General features: G+C 53.8%; 1 protein-coding gene across 2 annotated transcripts in view; it reads left to right on the forward strand.

Moving 5' to 3' along the window:
- The first annotated feature begins 233 nt into the window (after positions 1-233).
- Positions 234-19,361, forward strand: part of KCNIP3 (potassium voltage-gated channel interacting protein 3) — a 63,114-nt gene continuing 43,986 nt past the window's right edge. The window contains exons 1-2 of one of the 2 annotated variants that reach the window (XM_067532308.1): positions 234-411; positions 12,869-13,034. In XM_067532308.1, the coding sequence (XP_067388409.1) occupies positions 397-411; positions 12,869-13,034 (181 nt within the window). In that variant the 5' untranslated portion in view covers positions 234-396. Of the gene's footprint in view, positions 412-6,373; positions 6,494-12,868; positions 13,035-19,361 lie in introns of those variants that run through there. The other variant, XM_067532309.1, reaches the window with a different exon arrangement.

The following is a 19,361-nucleotide window of genomic DNA, read 5'->3' on the forward strand; positions in this document are numbered from 1 at the left end:
AAAAAAAGAGAGAGAGAAGGAAGGGGGATGCCATGGGTTCTGTTTCCATGGAAACTAGCAGCCATAGGCTGGTGTGTTGCATGTCACAGTGAGGGAATAATGGCCTGAAAGGTAAACTTGGCATAGGGATGTTTCCTTTGTTGGGGATGTTTGAACAAAGACAAAAGCAGCTGCCAGGATCTCGGTCCCCATTTGCATCTCATACGAGGCACGGTGAGAGTGACCAAATGGGAATAACTGTAAATCTGCAGCCAGCATCTGCGACGCTTTGAACTGCCAGGGCTGGAGCGAAGCACCGTGACTCCGGATCTGCCACCCGCTCCCTCCGGCTGCCCAGTGACTCCAGCCTCCACTGCACAGTGACTGACAGTCATCCATCAGTCGCCCTGTAAGGAGATGTTTGACGATATGGTGAGTAAAAATAAGACCCTGCCACGGGTCTGAGCAGGCTGAGATCAGGAGCAAATGTCGACCCGCTGTGGGCTAACTGTACCAAACGATGCACCAGCACTGCACTGACTGTGCCCCAGCTGGGTGCAAAGTATCTCTTTAACACTTCCAGCAGGTGATGCGGAAGAGCACTGAGAATGGCAATACAGGGGCAGGTAGGGAGTAGGATGGTTGAGATCATCTCTTCGAACATGCGAGCATCTATCTGCCCAGCATCATTCGAAAGCGTCTCTGCACGTGAACCTGGTTCTAACACCCCGGACCAAATTCCAGGCTCCTTTACCCAGGAGCTGCACGGTCCTGGCTACTCAGGCACAGCTCCCACAGCCGGTCACTGAGTGTTTTGTCTGGCTACGGCTGGCGAGCCGTAGGGAATGACGGATGGTGGGTATCTTTGGGGCCAGTGAGTCAGCTGTGCTGGTATCTGCAGTGGATACAGCACTGGATTGGGTCTCAGATTGAGCTTCTGTCCTTGCCTCTGCCACGGGCCTGCTGGATGACCTTGAGCAAGCCGCTTAGCCATTCTGTGCCTCAGTTTCCCCTTCTGTAAAAGGGGATAATGATACCTCCTTTGTAAAGTGCTTTGAGATCTTCTGGTGAAAAGTGCTATATAAGTGTGAGATATTTTTTCTTCTGTGTGCGTATCCAGGCAAATGGTCTAGTCAGAAAAACACTTGCTGATACGGAAACCTCCACAAATTTACAACAAAAATTCTCACGGGAAAGGGTGTTATTTACTATCTTCCTGTTTGAAAAGTCTCAGTCATCCAATTAGGGAGCAGGGAGGGTTACCATGTGACTTAGAGAGCAACTCTTTGCAAACATGGTCGAGGCAAATGTCTATTTGTGTGGACTATTTGGCGTATGCAAAAAATGATACTGGATTTGTTCACAGGAACCCTGATCCATTCGAGACTGGTTCTTGACCAGAAAAACAGGGCTTAAATCACCCGATAATTTAGTCACAGGGAATAATAAAACCAGTTCTAGAGCTGAGCAAAGATCTTAGCATCTGACTTTTGTTTTATCACTCCATGATGAGCAGAATCTTGAATTGTGCTGAGCATCTACTATGCTCATCAGATCAGCACTTGGATCTGAAATTGCTATGGACCAGCTGGATTTCTGTCTCATTGTTCGTTATCTTTCATCCACCTTACATTAAAGCTTTCAGCCGCAATTCACTTAAGCATGTGCTTCATTTTCAGTCCCACTGAAGACAAGAGGACCATTCACATACTTAAAGTTAAGTGCTTTGGTGAATCAAGGCCTTGGATGCTAAGGTAGTTCAAAAGCCATCAGCCTGATGAGGAAGAAAATAGATAAGAGGAGGAGAAAAGGCCTCGTTGAGCTGACTGAAAAATGGGAATGAAAATAGTCTGGGATGTTTTAGTTGACATTTTTTTCTGGAGAAATTAGAAGTTTTGATGGACATTTGGAAACATTTCAATCAGCTGGTTGCTAAAATTGGGGAGAATTGTGAAAATGTGGTTGAATTTTTTTCCTCTTTTCTTTTTTCAATCAAAAGTTGGATCAATTTGACAAGTTCTGTTAAGTTTAAGTAAATAAATCAAGAGGAAAAACTCTTTCTTCTGCGCACAGGTGGGGTTCTCTGTAAGTATGTACAGCAAGGCCATTTTGCTGTCCTCCTTCCAGCTTTGCTTTGCAGTGATGCTTATGTGACGGCCGCCATACACTGGGGACTGAACTGGGGACCTCTCTAACTAAAAGCATGAGTTACTAGGGTTTACGATAAAGAGCAGCAATGCTCTACAGTGTGCTAGTGATTCGGCCGTGGATGGGTTGTGACCATTCCATATCACTCTGGCCACTATCATTTCATGTTTCCTTGGGCTCCACCAGTGTATATCCAACTGTTGTCCGTTTTACACTCAGATTGGAAGCTCTTCAGACCATCTATTTGTTGTATGTCTGTACAGCAGCCAGTGTAATAGGGCCCTGCTTTCTAGACACCAAGCAATGCAAATGATTAATTACAGATATAGGTTAGCATGCCACCTGACTATCTTAGACCGATGAGTGTCACTCTCAGCTGAGACTTAAGAGACCTGGGTTCGGGTCCCAGATCTGCCATGTGGCCTTAGCAAGTCATTTCTTTTCTCCCTGCCTCCATTTCCCCCTTGGCAAAATGTGGCTAGTAAACTCTTTGCGGTCGTTGCCAGAGCTGTCAGACCAAGTTGGTTTGCTATTAATGCAAACTATGTTTCATTCCTCACTGTGATCTCCCTCTCCAGAACAGAAATGATAAAGATTCACTTCCTCATCCCTCTGCACTGACCTGGGACTCCTTTCTTATCGACACACTTCACCACGCCTGCTCCACCAACAGACACCTACGCAGATCACAAACAGCTGCTACTTGCTGTCAGAGAGGGAGCCTCAGCGTGCAATTATATCCCACAGTCCAAATAAACACAATAGGGTTGCCAGCTCTGCGTAGCCAGATCCCAGTGATCTCATATGTTTTCTTCATGTAATACTGAGAAAATGAAGAAGAGGAGGCGTCTTTATCCATCACATAGCACTTGCAGATGAAGTATGAAGGGCCAGTTTTTGAAAACCCCATTAGGTGACTAGCTGCATGTTTTGGTGGCTAAATACCGTTGAAAATTTGGCACGAGATGTGTGCATTTAGGACCACAGACGTGGTCAGGGAGTTTGTTCCCCCACAGTCAGGCCAGATCAGAGCTGCTGATGAGCGAACACTTGCATGGGCTGATGTTAAACTGAACGAATACATGTCATCACTTTGCATCCACAGATATCACTCTACAAAGGGAATTAGGTCTGTAATAGAGGCAGGCCTACTACCCAGTTCTCTTGATTTTGTAGTCCATGTATTAAGCCAGACTTGAGACCATTGACTAGCCCTTTAGAGTCCTTCAATTGTAAACTCTCTCTCTCTCTGGATTTTCCGTCTCATGGGAAATTCGGCAATTTTGAATTTTTTTTCCAAAATGGAACAAAACCAAACATTTTCTAAAGAGGAAAGATCTTAGGGCTTGACTTTTGTTTGCGTCACTCCATGATGAGCAGAATCCAGCGTGGTGCTGAGCTTCTCTTGTATTCATCAGATCTGCATGTGGACCTGAATTGTTACAGACCACCTGGCTTTTCTATTTGAGTGTTCATTATCATTTATCCCCCTTGGGTTAAAGCATTCAGCCTCGTTTCTCTTACGCACGTGCTTAATTTTCAGTCCCTCTGAAATCAACAGGACCATTCTAAAACAAAAATTCAATTCCTGTCCTTTTCCTGAGAGAAAATCAAGTCGTGTTCCAATTTTGAGCTTTTTAAAAACTTTTTTAAACTGTTTTTTATTATATAAAAGAACCCCTGTGAATTTCTTTTTGAAACAACTTTTCGAGATGTTCTATTCCATAAACGTGGAAACAAAACATTGGGGCGTTATCACAATTCTTCCTTTCATTCTTTTCTAAGTGAAATTTGATCCAAGATCAGTATGTTTTGGGAGACATTTAGACGTGGGGGAAACAATAATGACAACCTGGTTCAAAGCCAAAAGGCTGAGAGGAAGCAACAAATAGGGTTAGCTCCACTGCTGCTGTGAATTGATGTAAATGGGGCTTTGCTGATTAACACCAGTTGAGAACGTGGCCCGGAATACGCTCTGATGCTTGTCTCTGAGGATTTACAAGTGGATGGGAAGAGAAAATGAACACTCTTGTCTTAAAGGCTGTAATATTTTGGTCTCGCGACCAGTAAACACGGGCTATCAGCTGCTCTGAATGTTCTTTTTGGGCCCAGACGCCGTTGTTTGAATATAAGGGCAAAGGTGCTATTAGGAGCTGTTTACACCGTGCAAATGAGGGCATGGAGCGGAGGGGATGGGTGTATTAATGAGGTAGGCGGCATCGAGCAGCGTGCAGTCGGGAGAACAAAAGAAGCCCCTGGATATTTTTTTTTTGAACACTGGTATTTTGTGCCTTTGCTGACTGCTCGGTTCGGCCTGCCAAGTCTTATATTTCCATCCCAGGAGGCGCTCAATGAATTGCATCCACCATATAAAAGATCTCAGCATCTTTATTGTTAATGAGATTGCAGTTGCCTCTGCAGGCCCAGTCACGCTAGGCACTGTACAGACACATGGTGAGAGAGAGTCCGTGCCCTGAAAAGCTCTCAATGGACAATACGGAGACGGGGCGAGGGGAAGGAAGGATTGTTAGCCCTGATTTTACAGCGCAGAATTGAGCCATGGAGCGATGGAGTGACATGCCCAGGGTCGCACAGCAGGGCGGTGACAGAGCTGGGAATTTAATCCGGGTCTCCTGAGTCTCCAGCCAGCGGACGAACTACGAGCCTGCCATTAAAGTAAAGCAACAAATGAGAAAAAAAACAAAACCCTTCACAAGTGCTTGCAACGGAAGACTTGCTCAAGCCATAATGGGCCATCTCCGATGGATTTGGCCACGCGTTGGATTTGGCTGATTGGACCTTGTGCTTTCTCTGACGATGCCGCTCCTTGGCCCTTGTAGCGCAGACTCCTCCAGGCCCATCAGTATCCAAACCTCCCTCCTCACCTCATGCTCTAAAGAAAGGGGCACCTGTCCTGGTACCCGCACACAAAGGGCTCTGCTTCAAAAGCAACCCTGTTCTCCAAAGTCTCTACCCCGTACGCCACTCCCTTTGCCCAAGGACAGACTGTCCACCAGTCCCCATGTGCAGAAGGGTGGGCGAGGCAGCCGGCACTGGCGCTGTGCCCCTGATGGAAAGGCAGCCATGCTCTGGGTGTGCGATCCGCAGAGCCCTGAGGCCTGGGAAGAGGGAAGGGTGACCCCGGAGCCTGGCAGAAAGAGCGGAGGGTTGAAAGTGGGGTGGGGCTGGTGGTCAGACCACTGTGACACGTGGGATGGAAAGGGCTAAGGAGGTGGAAATAGGATAGAGATGGGAGCGAGTGAAAGGGTTAAGGAGGATGTTTGAGAGTTATACAGCCTGAGATCAAATCTGTCTGTCTATCCCATACCCGTCTGTCCTTCTAACCCAGGCTATGTCTTTCCCCATACACATCCCTTATCTATCCATCCACCCCATAGACATCTATCTAGCCCCATATACATGTACCTACCCCCGGACACACCTATTCTTCCCCATACCTACATCCAGCTACCTATAGATCCCTTACACAGGGATCTAGCCCCACAGGCACCTATCTATAAATCCATCCATCCCCACAGGCACCTATCCTGCCCCACACACCCCTATCCATCCATATCACACCCGCACACACCTACCTGCACACACCCCCACACACCCCTATCCATCCATATCACCCCGCACACACCTACCTGCCCCACACACCCCTATCCATCCATATCATCCCGCACACACCTACCTGCCCCACACCCCCCTATCCATCCATATCACCCCGCACACACCTACCTGCCCCACACCCCCCTATCCATCCATCATCACACACACCTACCTGCCCCACACACCCCTATCCATCCATATCACCCCGCACACACCTACCTGCCCTACCTGCCCCACACACCCCTATCCATCCATATCATCCCGCACACACCACACACCACACCCCTATCCATCCATATCCCCGCACACCTACCTGCCACCACTATCTCTCTCCATCCATCCATATCACCCCGCACACACCTACCTGCCCCACACACCCCTATCCATCCATATCACCCCGCACACACCTACCTGCCCCACATCTCTCTCCAGCCCCCCACCCCCCCGCCCCAGGCACGTGTCTCTCCGGCCCTTGGAGGCGCTCTCCCCCTCTCTCCCCCCAGCTCCCCGGGCCCTGCGCTGCGGGTGTCCGGCTATGGGGGGCCGGGGCGGGTGGCTGGTCGGTGACCCGGCCGGAGCCGGGGCCGGGGCCGGAGCGGCGTGGGGAGGGTTAAGGGGCTGGCTCTGGGGCGCTGGGCGGGGGCTGAGCGCGGAGTCCCGCGGGCGGCTCGGAGTCGGTCTCGGCGGCGCGATCCCGGGCAGGCTCCAGCAGCAGCAGCAGCAGCGAGCTCGGGGCTCGCCAGCCATGCAGGTACCGGCGCCGGGCAGTGCCCGGCCGGGGGAGCGGGGCGCTCGGGCCCCCTTTGCCCCTGGCGCCCCCCAGCCATCCGCCCCACGGCAGGGGAAGTTGGGGGGCCGGCGGCGAGGCTGCCCGCGCCGTGCTGGGTGCAGGGGGAGGGCCCAGGGTCGGAAGGGGACGTTCCCTGCCCCCTGGCTGTGCCCAGGGCGGGGGTCTGCGGAGAGACCCGGGGAGAGCCGCCCCGAGAGGCTGGCGCTTGGTGGGGGGCTGCCCTGGGGATCCCCGGGGGATGGGGCCGGACCACCCCGGCTGTGGGAGCAGCGCTGAAACCCTGCCATGGGGCAGGCGGGGACAGAGGTCCCGGGGGGGTGCCCAGGGCACAGACCAGGGACAGGATCCGGGGGTGCCCCCAATTCCCAGCCTGCCCCTTGCCTCAGCCCCTCTCCTACCTCCACCCTAGTGCCTGCCCATCGCCTCCTGCCCCCTTGCCCAGCTCTCTTCTTCCATGATCCTCCCTGCACCCTCCCACCAGCACTGACCACCTACCCCATGCTCTGGGATCCCCTTTCCGCCCAGCCCTTCCCCTCCGTCCTGGCCCCCTGCTGTTCTCCTTCGGCCCCATGGACCTTCCCAGGCTCCCCATAAATCTCAGCGCCCCTCCCTCCATTCCCCTCTTACCTCTCCAGTTCCTGTTCCCTTTCATCACCCCCCCTCCCTCTAGCTGATGGTGGGGCAGCCCTGGGGTCTGAACCCAGAAAAGGGACAACCTGGTTTCCCCCCACCAGCACCTCTCCATTCGGAGAGAGTCCCTCTAAAGAACAGAGGGGAGACGGGTCTCCAAGGCCTGGTCATTCCTTGGCCACTGAGACTTTCATCAGGGTCATGGGAACCAATAGGTACCTGGGTCATGTCTTTGTGCCCCCCCCCAACTGCTCAAAATTTTTCATCAAAACATTTGGGGGAGGGAGGGAAGGAAGGATGATCACAAATGGCTTTTTACCCCCAAATCATCATTTTCGTTTTGGTCGAAATTCTTTCTTTTGAGGAAAACCCAAATTTTTCCGTTTTCCAGGCATTCCCTCTTTCTTTCAGTCCCTCTGTCTGCCTTTTTCCAGGGTGGGGGCGGGGAGGAGGGGGGGGGGACTGCAAATCTGAATTTTGATGAGAACAGCAAACCACAAATGTTTAATCTAAAAACCAAAAAAACTCAGTGAAAAATTTCCAAGGGAACAAAAATGTATTTTTTTTTTTTAAATGGCAGAAATGTTCATGTAGATCACTGAGCAAGCATTGAATGCAAATAGCTGTCGGTCCCTGTGGGACATGAACTGGTGAGCTAACAAGATCAGAGTCGAGGGGCAATGGATTGTTCTCTGCTGATCCCTTCTCGTGGGGGGACAGCATGGCTTAATTGCTAGTGTAGATGGGCCTGGCTTAGTAGCTTTCAGCACCATAATGAAACCTAAGTCCCATCTATACTAGCAGTCAGACTAGCTAATCAGGCACCGACACAGGAGAGGATGCTTTGCAGACAACCGGTGTCATTTTCCTAGGTGTCCTGGCACCCTCCAATTTGATTCCCTGGACCCTATGGTTCGCTGATGAGCCGGCGAGGGAGAGATATTTTAAAGCAATAATATTAAGATGCTGGGCATCTGTGAAATAGGAAGGGGCCTTGTTTTCTGGGCCATGGAGCGCCATCCTGGGGTGTGTGTGAGTTTAAGGCCTACAGGTCATCTGACCCGCATGTTGCTCTATTAAAATCAGCGTGCAGGGGGGCATTTCCAGCTTTCCAGCTTAGCTGGAGGGTCCCTTCAGCTTGTTCTGCCTGTGCCATCTGGAGCCTGGCATCTGGTCGAAGTAGCTCCTGGGCTGGGAGCTCTGCCAGCGGAGTTAAAGCTGTTTTGCACCAGGGGACAGTGTGGTTTGCAAGAGATCAACCCTGCCCTGCTTGGATCTATGTCTCCCGTATTTGACAAGTGCTGCTGCAACGGCCCCAGCCCCCCCAGACAGAGGGCAGCCTCCTGGGTTGATTATGGGGCTCCTACTGCAGAATGGTTGCTCAACTTGTTTACCACCCTCCTTGTATTGATCTTCGTGGTCCCCTTCCTGCTTACCCCTCTCCTTCTCTTGGGTACCCCCTCTTCTACTCTCCCTGTCTAGCTTCTTATACCACAATGCTCACCCTAGTACCTGACTCCAGTGTCTGGCTCCTTTGCTTTCACTTTCTAGTCAATTTCTCTTTAAATCCTATCCCCCCCCCCCACTGCACCCTTTATCCATCCCCGCCCTTTTTCTGTACTCTGACATCCCTTGATTTGTTCTCCTCCTCCGCTCTCAGAGCCTGAAGTTCAGTCTGTCTCCACTCAGCCACCCCCCATTTCTGCAGAACCCTCTGTCCCTTACCCCTCTGCCCCTTTCTGCTCTTTTCCTTTTGCTCCAGTTCAGCCTGGTTAACAATAACTATTGAAGGGTGAAGTAAAAAGAGCAGGTTCTGGCCTGTAAAAACCCTGCTACAACCATAGCACCGTGTGATGGCCAAGGCCTCTGTCCCCATGTGCGTCGGTCAGATCTGCTGGCTTTAGTGACTTAGGGGTTGACTACACTGCGGCTGGGAGGTGTAATCCCATGGGGAGCCTCTGTGCATGAGAACAGCAGACTCGTGGCACCCAGCGAAAGCACAGGACGTGTGTGTTTGTGGTGGAGGCTCTTGGGATGTGGCTCCTCTGGCTGGTTCTGACCCGGGCAGGGTCTGACTGAGCCAAGGTTCCCTGGAAGAGGTGCACCTGTCAGTTGCAATTAGCCCTGGCCTATAAATAATGAACAAGCAGGTGAAGCTGGGAAGAAAAGGGGAAGCGCTGTGCATTATTGATGGGCAGCGACGAGGAGGAGATTGTGTGGAGGGATAGAGGCTGCGCTTGCCATGCATGCCGTGGGGCAGACCATATGTGTCGTGCTCCCCCCCAGCCAGAGTCCCTGTCGCTTCCCAACCCTGCTGGAGCAGGAACCTGCTTAAAGTGAGACAAGGGGTGGGAAGGATCCCTGCAGGTTTAGGAGCCTCCACATAACCTCAGCAACCCTGCAGCCACCCTTTTCCGTAGGGGAAGCCATGGTGGGAGCTCTCCTGCAGGGAAGACTTTAGCTTTTCCTTCCGCTCTGTGTGTGCCCCAAAAAATCTATCCCCTCCAACTTTCCAGCTGTAGAATCTCACCCCGTGGCTCGGCTGGTTGGAGGGGGCACCATCTGTCTGGAGTGATTCTCCAGTTGGAAAGTGTCAACATCTTACCAGCTCTCAGGAACCAGAGCTGTTCCCCCCCCACCCGTCCGCGGTGCATGTCCCCGGCTTTCTCCAGTGTGGCTGGTGTTTCGGGTGTGAAGATGTTGCCTGCAGCCTGGTCAGCCACGAAAATAGCCTGATGTGTAGAAAGGAAGAGCTGGGGAGATAGTCATGGACCAAGATAAGTGATTTCCCTCTGGATCCCAACTCCGCCACAACGTGGGCTCACTGGATTTGAATCAGTGGCACAGTCATGAAGACGAAACCTAGGAGTCTGGGCTCCCAATTCCCCTCTTCTGAATTCTGTTAGACCCTCTGCACTGGGACGTGTCTTAGCCCTTCTCCCAGGCGCTCAGATTCATAGATTCATGGAAGATGAGGGTTGGAAGGGACCTCAGGAGGTATCTAGTCCAACCCCTGCTCAAAGCAGGATTCACCCGCTGGCTTTGCTAGTCCTGCTCTTTTCTGTGAGTCTGGGATGCCATGATATCTTTTTGGAAGGAGCCCGTGGGGTGAATCCCAGGAACCCTGTTCGCTTCCACTCTGCCTTTCCGACAGACGACCCCTCGGCCATCTGAGCCGCCAGCCTGAGCGAGCCTGACTCTGCTTAGCTGGAAAAATCCAAAATGTAAAAATAAAATCAGCTGCTGGGAATGTGGGATAAGTGGCACGTGTTGGGGTTGTAGCAGAATCTGCTTCCTCGCCAGCCGGGCATCTCCCCGGCACCTGGGGCCGCTCACGTGAACCACTCCGGCTAGGAAAAGTTGAAGGAGGCTGTTCTCTCAGCACAGGTTCCCATCCCGTGATCTTTGCCGGACTGCCGGGTTACGGCGGTGGTGAGGGGAGAGAGGCTAGGGGAAGGAGCGAGCGGAGTCGCTTTCAAGCCACTTTCAAATGGAAGTGTAGGTGGAAGCCAACCAGGCTCCAAATTGCCCCGGCCACAGGCTCCCTGCAAAACGAGCCCCCTTCCCGTAATCAGAACTCTGCCCTTTCCTGGTAGCCGCGTGATATGTCCTCCAGGCGGCAGAACCACTTGCAAAGGGCTCACACGGCTTGAGGTGAGACCGTGCAAAAATGAGACAAGGTCTTAGAACTTGATCAGCTAAAGCCAGCCCCTGGTTCTGTGTGCCTGGCATAGAACCATAAACAGCTCAGTGGCCTGCCTAAAGAGACAGTCACAACGACTGTCCGACTTAATTTCGGACAACAGTGGGAGAGCCACATGTCCGGAGCGGGATGGGGTGAGGTCTAGTGGCTCGGAGCAGCGAATCAGGAGTTACCGAGGCCAAATGTATCTACAGCTTTTAGGTGCCTCCGTTTTGGCTACGCGGCTGGATCCCTGCCGTGTATCGAGTTAGGTCCCCAGAGCAGTGGATCCTTTGGAAAATAGTGGCCTTGAGCGCCGTGCCTCTATTTCCCCATCCGTAAAACAGGTATAACGGTATCACTTCCAGCCGGGCCTGCTGTCCTGAAGCATTGTCCCATCGCCTGGCGTGCAGTGCGAAGCCGGCCTGTCTCTGAAGGACTGACTGATTGAGGTCGGTTCTCTTTTGAGTTTGAGAGATCATAAAAACATCAATTATTCAGCAGAGGAACAGCTCTGTCGCTTTACTGATGCACTCATGGGGGTTGGTTATGCTAGCCTGACTCCCTAGGTGCGTTTCGAAAGCGCCCGTCACGGTGGGGTTTGGACGCCTGGTGAAGTGCAGCACCTTCCCTGGGAGGACTCAGTGTTCACAAGACACTGTAGACTTCCCGACCTGCCGGTGAAGTAGGGTTGTTGTGAGAAGCCTCTCTGCAGAGAAGGGAAACTGAGGCACGCCGACTCAGCAACAGGCTCAAGGCAACGCTGAATCTCGGGGTGCTCCTGGCTGCCGGTTCAGCATTCGCACAACTCCGGGCCACTCCTTTGTGGGGAGAGGCCGGGCCTTAGGAAACCGCCCTTCTGTCCTCACTTCTGCTCTGAAGAGCTGCCCCTGCAGGCAGGTTACGGCGGGCGGGGGGGGAGGGGGGTGCATGCGCTGGAAGATTTAAAGCAGAGGTACCTAAAAATGACCCATTGCCTCAGCAACACAATTCACCTTGAAAACTCATCCGGAGGCAGCGTGCATGGAGGGGGCGGGGGGCTTTGCAGACCGAAGCACTGTCCTGCTGCGTTGAGGGGGGGGGGGGGGGGGCCCAAAAGCTACGGGTGGCTGGGAATGCACCCAGAACGGTCCTGGCCTGGGGCAGAATGCTCTGGGCTGGTTTGCGGTGTACAGAGTGTGGCCCGGGGCAGGGACGGTCTGGAGACGGGGGATGGGAACGGCGAGAGGTTTTCTGTCCTGTGGCTGTCAGGGCGATCTGCAGCACCTGCCCTGCTCCCCATGCATCTCCCCTCTGATCTAAGCCCACCGCTGCTCTCTGGCTCCCGAGGCTCCCGCTCCACCTGCACAATGCTTCAGTCCCGGACGGCCCAGGCTGGTCCCCAGGCACTTGCAGGAGCTGGTTCCCACGCTGCCTCGCAGACCTCGGCCGCATCCCGCCACCCTGCCGAAGCCGACGGGATCGCGGCAGTGTGACGGAGGGCAGAATTTGTCACCGCTTCCCTGCTTGCTCTGGCCAGCCTCTCCATTGCTCCTCCCCGGGCAAGCGCCGCCTCGTCCGCAACCCCTCCTGTGTGGCTTGGCGAGGTGCACAATGGCTGGGGTGCAGGTCCACCCTCCACCACATCCCTGCCGGTTCATGCTGCTCTGCCCCCTGAATGCCTCTGGTGATGAGGGGTGGTGCAGGGACCCAGGCAGGTCTCCAGACAGGCCTCGTACCTGCTTCGGGTCCCCTTTGCATCAGTCGAGCTGGCACGGAGGGGCCACGGGCTGATGTGGGAGCCCCACGGTTCCCTCTGCCCCTGCTCTGGTGCTGATTAACTCCAGGCAGGGATTGTCAGGGGGGGCCCAGCTCTGGTAGCTGTCATGCACTGATCTCTCCATGGTTATCAGGCCAGCGTCTGGCTCGCCGTGCCCACCTGGGTGGGGCATGTCAGCGGGAATGGCAGGTGGAGGGTGGAAGCCTGGCCGTGTTTGGGACCTCCCTGTCCCCGGGTGCTGACCAGAGGCTGTGTTCTGCTGCAGGATGAGACCAAGGAGACGGACGGGAGCCTGCTGGGCGACCTGGCTCAGACTCCCCCCAGGAAGAAGGAGCACGTGAAGTGGCAGAAGCCGCGGTTCACACGCAAGGCGCTGATGAAATGCTGTCTGGTGAAGCGGATCCTCTCCAGCGCTGCGCCCCAGGGATCAGGTAAGAAGCCTGGAGATTGGGGTTGGGAACTGGGGCTGGGGCCGGGCTATCTCAGCGTGGCATCACCTTCTGGTCTCACCTCCAGACCAGTGACACGGAGACTTTTCCCCGCCTGTAAAATTCCACCTGGGACCACCCTACCCAGGGGTGGAAGGTGGAGAGCGGGACTCAATCTGCCTCCACAGCTGTGCCGCAGCTGTCAACCCACCATGCGCTCTCAGAGCACGCTGCGTTTTGTGCCCGGCCCCGTCCGACTAGTCTCCCTAGAGCAGCCCTGCTGAGACCCCCTCCTGCCCTGGAGGTGGGAGGTCATCAATCTCTTATCTGCGTCCTGTGTAGGCCGGTCATAATTCTGCGTAATCCTGGGCTCCTTCAGAGAACATTTGCTCTGGGGATTAACGCCGCCCTGGAGCGGGAGCAGCTGTGCTGATCCAGAACGGTCGGGGCTTCAAATCCCCTAAATGGAGTTCTGGGCCGCATCCCGTCAGCTGGTTCTCACGGTGTCCCCAGCACGGCTCCCTCCCTCGCTGCTCCCCAGATTATCATGTAGCTCTCAGCAGCCATAGCAATAGGAACCCCGCAGACCCGCCATCGCAGGGGTCTGGGAAGAGTGATCCATAGCCCGGAGGGCTCCTCCCTTTCCCCCTCCCCCAGACTGTTTTAGCACCATCCCACACTTCCAGTTTGGGTCACCGTGCCTCAGTTTACCGGTTTCCTGTATGGAACGTGCTGCTGGGGTTTCTTTGCGTGGATCATGCCCCAGGACTCTGGGTATATTGTGCCCTCTCTGGCAACGGTGGCCCCTGGAGGAAGCTCCCTGTGGCTGTGGGGGAATCCCCTTCTCCCCCCCTTGCGTGACCACGGTGGCATGGATCACCCTGCGCAGCCTGGCCGCGTCCTGCCGGTGACGTGTGGGAACGCTGGGTCAGCAGCAGAGGTGGCCGTTGTCAAGTGTGGCGTGGGGAGCTGCCCAGCGGGATCAGAAGCTGAATTGTCGCTTTCAGACGGGTCCGTGAGCTAAGTCACCCCGAGCCCCCCAAAAGCCCAGGGCCCCAAACAGTTTCTTGGACTTGGAGGCTTCTCTGCGGCTCCCCTCTGGTTGTGCTCTGGCCTGTGTATTTGCTCGGAGGATGGCCTGTGTCTGCTCTAACCCTGGTTCCCTGGGGGCTTTGGTCCTATGTTAGCCGGCACAGGCGTACGTCTGGGGCTGCAGAAGTAGGCGTGCGGGGGCACTTACTTCTGATCAGCGATGGATCCGTAGAGATGTTGCAGCGAATCACCCGGCTGAGGGAGAGCCGGGATGCAGAATTCATTTCTAGCATCAAAGAAATCGCATCCGAATGGGCTAGGCCTGAGAGAGTGACACCAGAGACCTATTTACGGGGTGGGGGGGATCCAGCCCCAGGCTAACTCCTCGGTCTCCCACTCCCTGGAAACCACTGCAATCACCCATGTACGCGGGAGAATTTGCCACCCGACTCAAGCAGAGCAAGGCACATTCTCCTCCCGAGAGGGAGCATGGCAGCTGTGGGTATGGGGCGGGCTGGTGAACGGCTTGGTGCGTGGTGGAGCTCGGTTTCCCTCTGGAGGTAGCCTGGGTCTTCTGCAGCGTGGAGAGATTAATTCCGGCTCTGGCTCTGCAGCGAGCGGCTTGTGTCGAGCTCCCAGCTGGAGTGGGGAGAGATGTTTTCCAAGGGCAGAAGAACCCCTGCAGCTCAGTAATAGGGGGTCCAAAACAAGGACTCAGTTGGTCCTAGCGTGCCGGGATTGATCCTGGCCCTAAAAGTCTGTGCTGCTACTGCTGGAAGCACAGGAGGAGGAGGAGATCCTCCGGCTCAGTGATGCTCAACCTTCAGTTTGCAAGCCACAAGTGGCTCTTTCGTGCGAGTCCGTGGATCTTTGCAGCATGAGCTATTACACCAGTGTGGGATTTAATTATTAACCAGGCAGGATGCTTTCACTATGTTATTCGCCAGTTCAGCTCTCAGCCTGCACTAGGTTATTAACTTACTTGCTGTGAGAATAATACATATAACAACAGAAGCGAAATCTCTTCCCCGTCCGACTGTTTAAATATGAATATTGCCATAGGCAGTGAAACCATGAATTCACGCTGCTCTGGCTCTCCTGGGGAACGGTGTTCGCTAATTTGGCTCCTGATCTACAGAGTATCTCTGCTTTAGCTCATCAGTAAGAGCAAACTCCTCAACACAGCTGGGTGGAGAATGGCTTTTCTGTCCCGTGAGAATGTTTGAGAATTTTCGGGGGGGGGAAGGGGGGAAGAGGGAGGAAATTCCTGTCCCAAAGGAGACAAATTTTCAAGAACTCAAAATCCTTGCGTCTGTTGGATTGCGTCAGTTGAAGTGTTCTCTTCTGATTTTGAGGTTTATAAACTTTTACCTTAAATTAGCTAAAATTTCAAAGCAGAAAGCAGATTTTAACTAAAATCCACCAACTCTTTCCCCCCCCCGAAATGTCAAAATGGGGCTTTCCATTCTTTTCCTCCATGGGAAAACTTGCCCCAAACTTTCCCATGATGTTTTGCTTTCGACAAACTGGCAATTTTCCAACCACAAAAAGGTTGGTGGGAAAAACTCCTGACCCGTTGTGTTAATAAACCTCCCTAGGTCACTAAGGCATTCACTGGGGCAAAGAACCAAGCTGGTATCAACGTGGCTGACGTGTGCTCTGTCCCAGCAGCTGGAAGTCGCTGCCGCAAAAATGGGCATGACCCTCTCTGCCAGTGCCTCCCCGGCTTAGCTTCACCCCCGGTGCCAAGAGGCAATGGAGGGAAGGCGGAGATCCTCGCTGCACTGGAGGATGTAAAACCTCACTGCTGGAGCTGGGAAGGCTTGGTGGAGTGTGAATGACGGCCCAAGATGCAGGGGAACAGGGAATCAGGTGCTTGTCACCAGCGTCAGCAGAGAGGACTAGGACGGACAGGGCCGTAGGGACTGAATTCCCCTTCCCAGGCAGCTCCTCCTGGTCAAGGCGGAGGCTCACGGCCCGTTTCCCCTGCCCTGCTAGTGCAGCATCCGTGCTGCAGGAGCCAGAGATGTCTAGCAGACAGAGCGCCAGACTGGGAGACAGGAGACCTGGGCTCTCTTCCCAGCTCTGCTGGGTGAGCATAGGTAAGTTTTAAGCCAAGACTGGGGACTCCTGCCTTCAGCAGGAAGGGAGCGGGGGTGAAGAATGAAGTTGTGCCCCTCTGGCAGTGGTCGGTGCTTGCCGGAGCCAAGTGCCTGTATTCCCGAACGCCCCGTGGGAGGTGGAGACGGACCATGCGCCGAGCTCGAGAAAATACAACTTTGCAGGAGACTCCAGCAAGGCGCAGGAGCGGGGGGAGGAGTCGGAGCAGGTGGAGAGGGAGAGACGGTCACTTCAGCCAGGGCAGCAGAAACGAGGCACGGACCTTAAGGAAAGCCAGGCAAGCTGGCCCAGAGAGCTAGGGCAGGGCGAGCGGCGGGGGTGCAGGGCAGCGTGGAGGCCTGCGGGAGCGAGACACGATGCCCCCAAAAGAGGCCAACACAGCAGGTACCTCGCTGTGCTTCCTGGAAGCCTGCCTGGAGATCCAGGGCTGCCGGCAGAGCTGCAAGAAACACCTGGGCCATTTGATCGGCTGCTTCTTCCGCTTCCTCTCCGGGAACCTGTCCCGAGGTAAGGGGCTCCCTGCGCGGTTCTGTAGTCAGTGTGGCCCAATGGGCTGCAGAGTTGTTCTGGTGGCTCGTGGAGCCCAAGCACTGGAGATGGGGGTTGGACGGGGCTGGGAGGCAGGGCAGCTGGAGTTCTAATCCTGCCAATGACCTACTTAGGTCAGCTGCTTTCCTTTGCTGTGCCTCAGTTTCCCCATCTGTAAAATGGGGGCCAAAGGCTCCCCCCTGAGTTTGGTCCAGGATTGTTAATGTTTGCACAGTCTCTTGCAACGACAGAGCGCTGGGTAAGTGCAGAAGAGCTGGTGGTGGGGAGGGATGGAGGAACTGAGGGGCTGTGTATCCAGAAGATCCATGCATCTTTCTCTAGGGCTAGATGTGAGGGGCAGCCAGCAATGGGAAGAGCAAGGAAAGGGGGAACCGCCCACCATGTGGGGAAACAGATGGAGCCGGGAATGTAACTGGCCTGGCAAGAGAGGGACAGAGGTCTGGGGAGTGGGATTCTGGGCTCGGAGAATGGATAGATGTAAGGGTTAGGTGCCCATTTAGCTAGTTTATTCTGTCCACCCGCCCTTCATTGCTCTCTGTCTGAGCAGGGTGGATTCTCGTTGGTTTCCAGAGGGATCTTTTCAAATAGCTGAGGGGCTCCTAGATGGGAGGTTCTTTCCCCACTTAAAGAAACTCTCTGCGCCCAAGATGCCCAGGAGCAAAGCCACCTTTCTGAGATACTTGGCCCTAGCGTGAGGAACCCGCCCTTGGGGAAGTACCTGTGATATTGGGAGCCACATGTGGGATGGACAGTTCTTGATCCAGCTCCCGGGCATTAGACAACCAGGAAAGGGAGAGCAACTGCTGGATTTCATGTGCCCGGTCAGGTCTCCCAAGGGCTCGGGAAAAGCTCTCCTAAGTAGGTAGGATGCGTCTTCCCGATGATCAGGGTCATGCTGGCAGGGATGGCTTTTCTACGAAGTTGGGGAGGTCTGGGGTAGGTTCCCTCGTCTCTCTAATGTCCCCATCGTGGTAGTATATAGATTCCTGGTGCCTGGAACCACCACGTTTGAGAGGACCTGCTCTGAGACTGGCATTCCTGCCTAACCAAACCAGGTCCCCCCAGCTCTGCCTCCCATGAAGGAGGATTGAGAAGGCAGGGAGACTTCAGACACAGGCTGCCTGATTGACTCTATTTCTGGCTCTTCTTCCCTCATTTGCTGGAAGAGGCTGATTATCTCGTTAAACGCTAAGCCCAGTGGTCCTGTTAATTAACTGGAAGCAGACACAGACAGCTGCCTGACTCCAGAGATTATCCGCTAACTGCATCAAGCAGCCGGCTGGAGCACACTCACTCTGGGCTCTCCTTTTGGACAGAGTGGGGTCTCTCCCCCGTTAGAACCACACAAGCCATGGGCCCTGCTCTGGAATCACCGATCACCTTGCTTACATGCAACCCATGCCTCAAGGAGATGCTTTTATTAGTGCAGCCACTCGGCGGGGCGGGGGGAGGTTCCAGCTAGCCCTTGATTTAGAAGAGAGCTGGCAGAGTTTTCGTGATAACACGAGGGCATCTTCAGTCTCATGCCTGTGTCTGGGACTTCCTAGAGGGGCTTTTAAAGTTGTGAGAAGGAACCGTGACCCCTGGTGTGTGAGAATGTTATGGGCCTCCCTCTGTGCCGGGTCTCAAGAGGATACGGGTCCATTAAAGCCGCAGCTAGGAAGCTTTAGCTCAAACTGTAGCTGCTCCATCTTTTCGCTCTGGAGTTCCCTAGTTCACTCCCAGTGTGTCGGGCCTTCACGTGACCTCTGCTGAAGCTGTATGCGGCGTTCAGTGCAGGGTTCCGAAGAACCGTTCGTGGCAGGGGGGCTGAATCCTGTGGCGGTTGTGGTTTCTTGTTTTAGTGTTGACTTTGAAATTCAGGAAGGAACAGTGGGGGCGGGATCATGGCTGGAGGAAGAGGTGCGTAGCGAGGAGGGCAGCAAAGAACTCTGCCAAATTGTAAAAGGAAAGCATCATCGGTATTCCAGTTGTCACCACTCTTGGGGAAACAGTGGTAGAGAGGAAGGGTGGTTTTCTGGTTAAAGCACAGGACTGGGATGGTTCAATTCCGGCTCTTTCACAAGACTCTCTCTGTCCCTAATCTCTCTGTGCCTCGGTTTCCCCATCAGTGAAATGGGATAGAAATGCTTTCTTAACTAGCAGGGTGTTCCGGAAGGATAAATTCATGAGTGATGCATGACAATCACCATAGAGACGCCAATGAAGACTCCTGGGGATACAATGTAAAGCCTAGTTCCATGGTAATTAAAATCCTTGTTTTTGTAAGTATCTCTGGTAACACTGTTCTGGGGCCAAACTCCATCAAGGGAAAAAAAACCCTACATTTCCCTTGCAGATTGAACTGGATTTTGATGTCCTTTCTGTCTTAATCTATTATACAGTGTTGCTGGGTGCTGTTAAAACTGTTGCTGTGTTCCATTCCAGAAGTAGCTGCATATCAGTCATTTTTTTTGCCGGGTGGGAGACGGGGATCAAACGTGAGCCACATACCTTACCTACCTCATAGAGATGTTGCGATAATGGATGATTTAGGGTCTGATTCTGCAGTCATTGCTGTGACTAGTCAGTACTGTCTCAGTAGATCTGCTAAAGCAGAGGGGCTACTGAAATAGTAATTGTTACTCA

Source organism: Emydura macquarii, unplaced genomic scaffold, assembly GCF_026122565.2.
Source record: "Emydura macquarii macquarii isolate MOO-44397 ecotype Brisbane River unplaced genomic scaffold, CSIRO-AGI_Emac_v2 contig_3257, whole genome shotgun sequence".
NCBI classification, from domain to species: domain Eukaryota; kingdom Metazoa; phylum Chordata; order Testudines; family Chelidae; genus Emydura; species Emydura macquarii.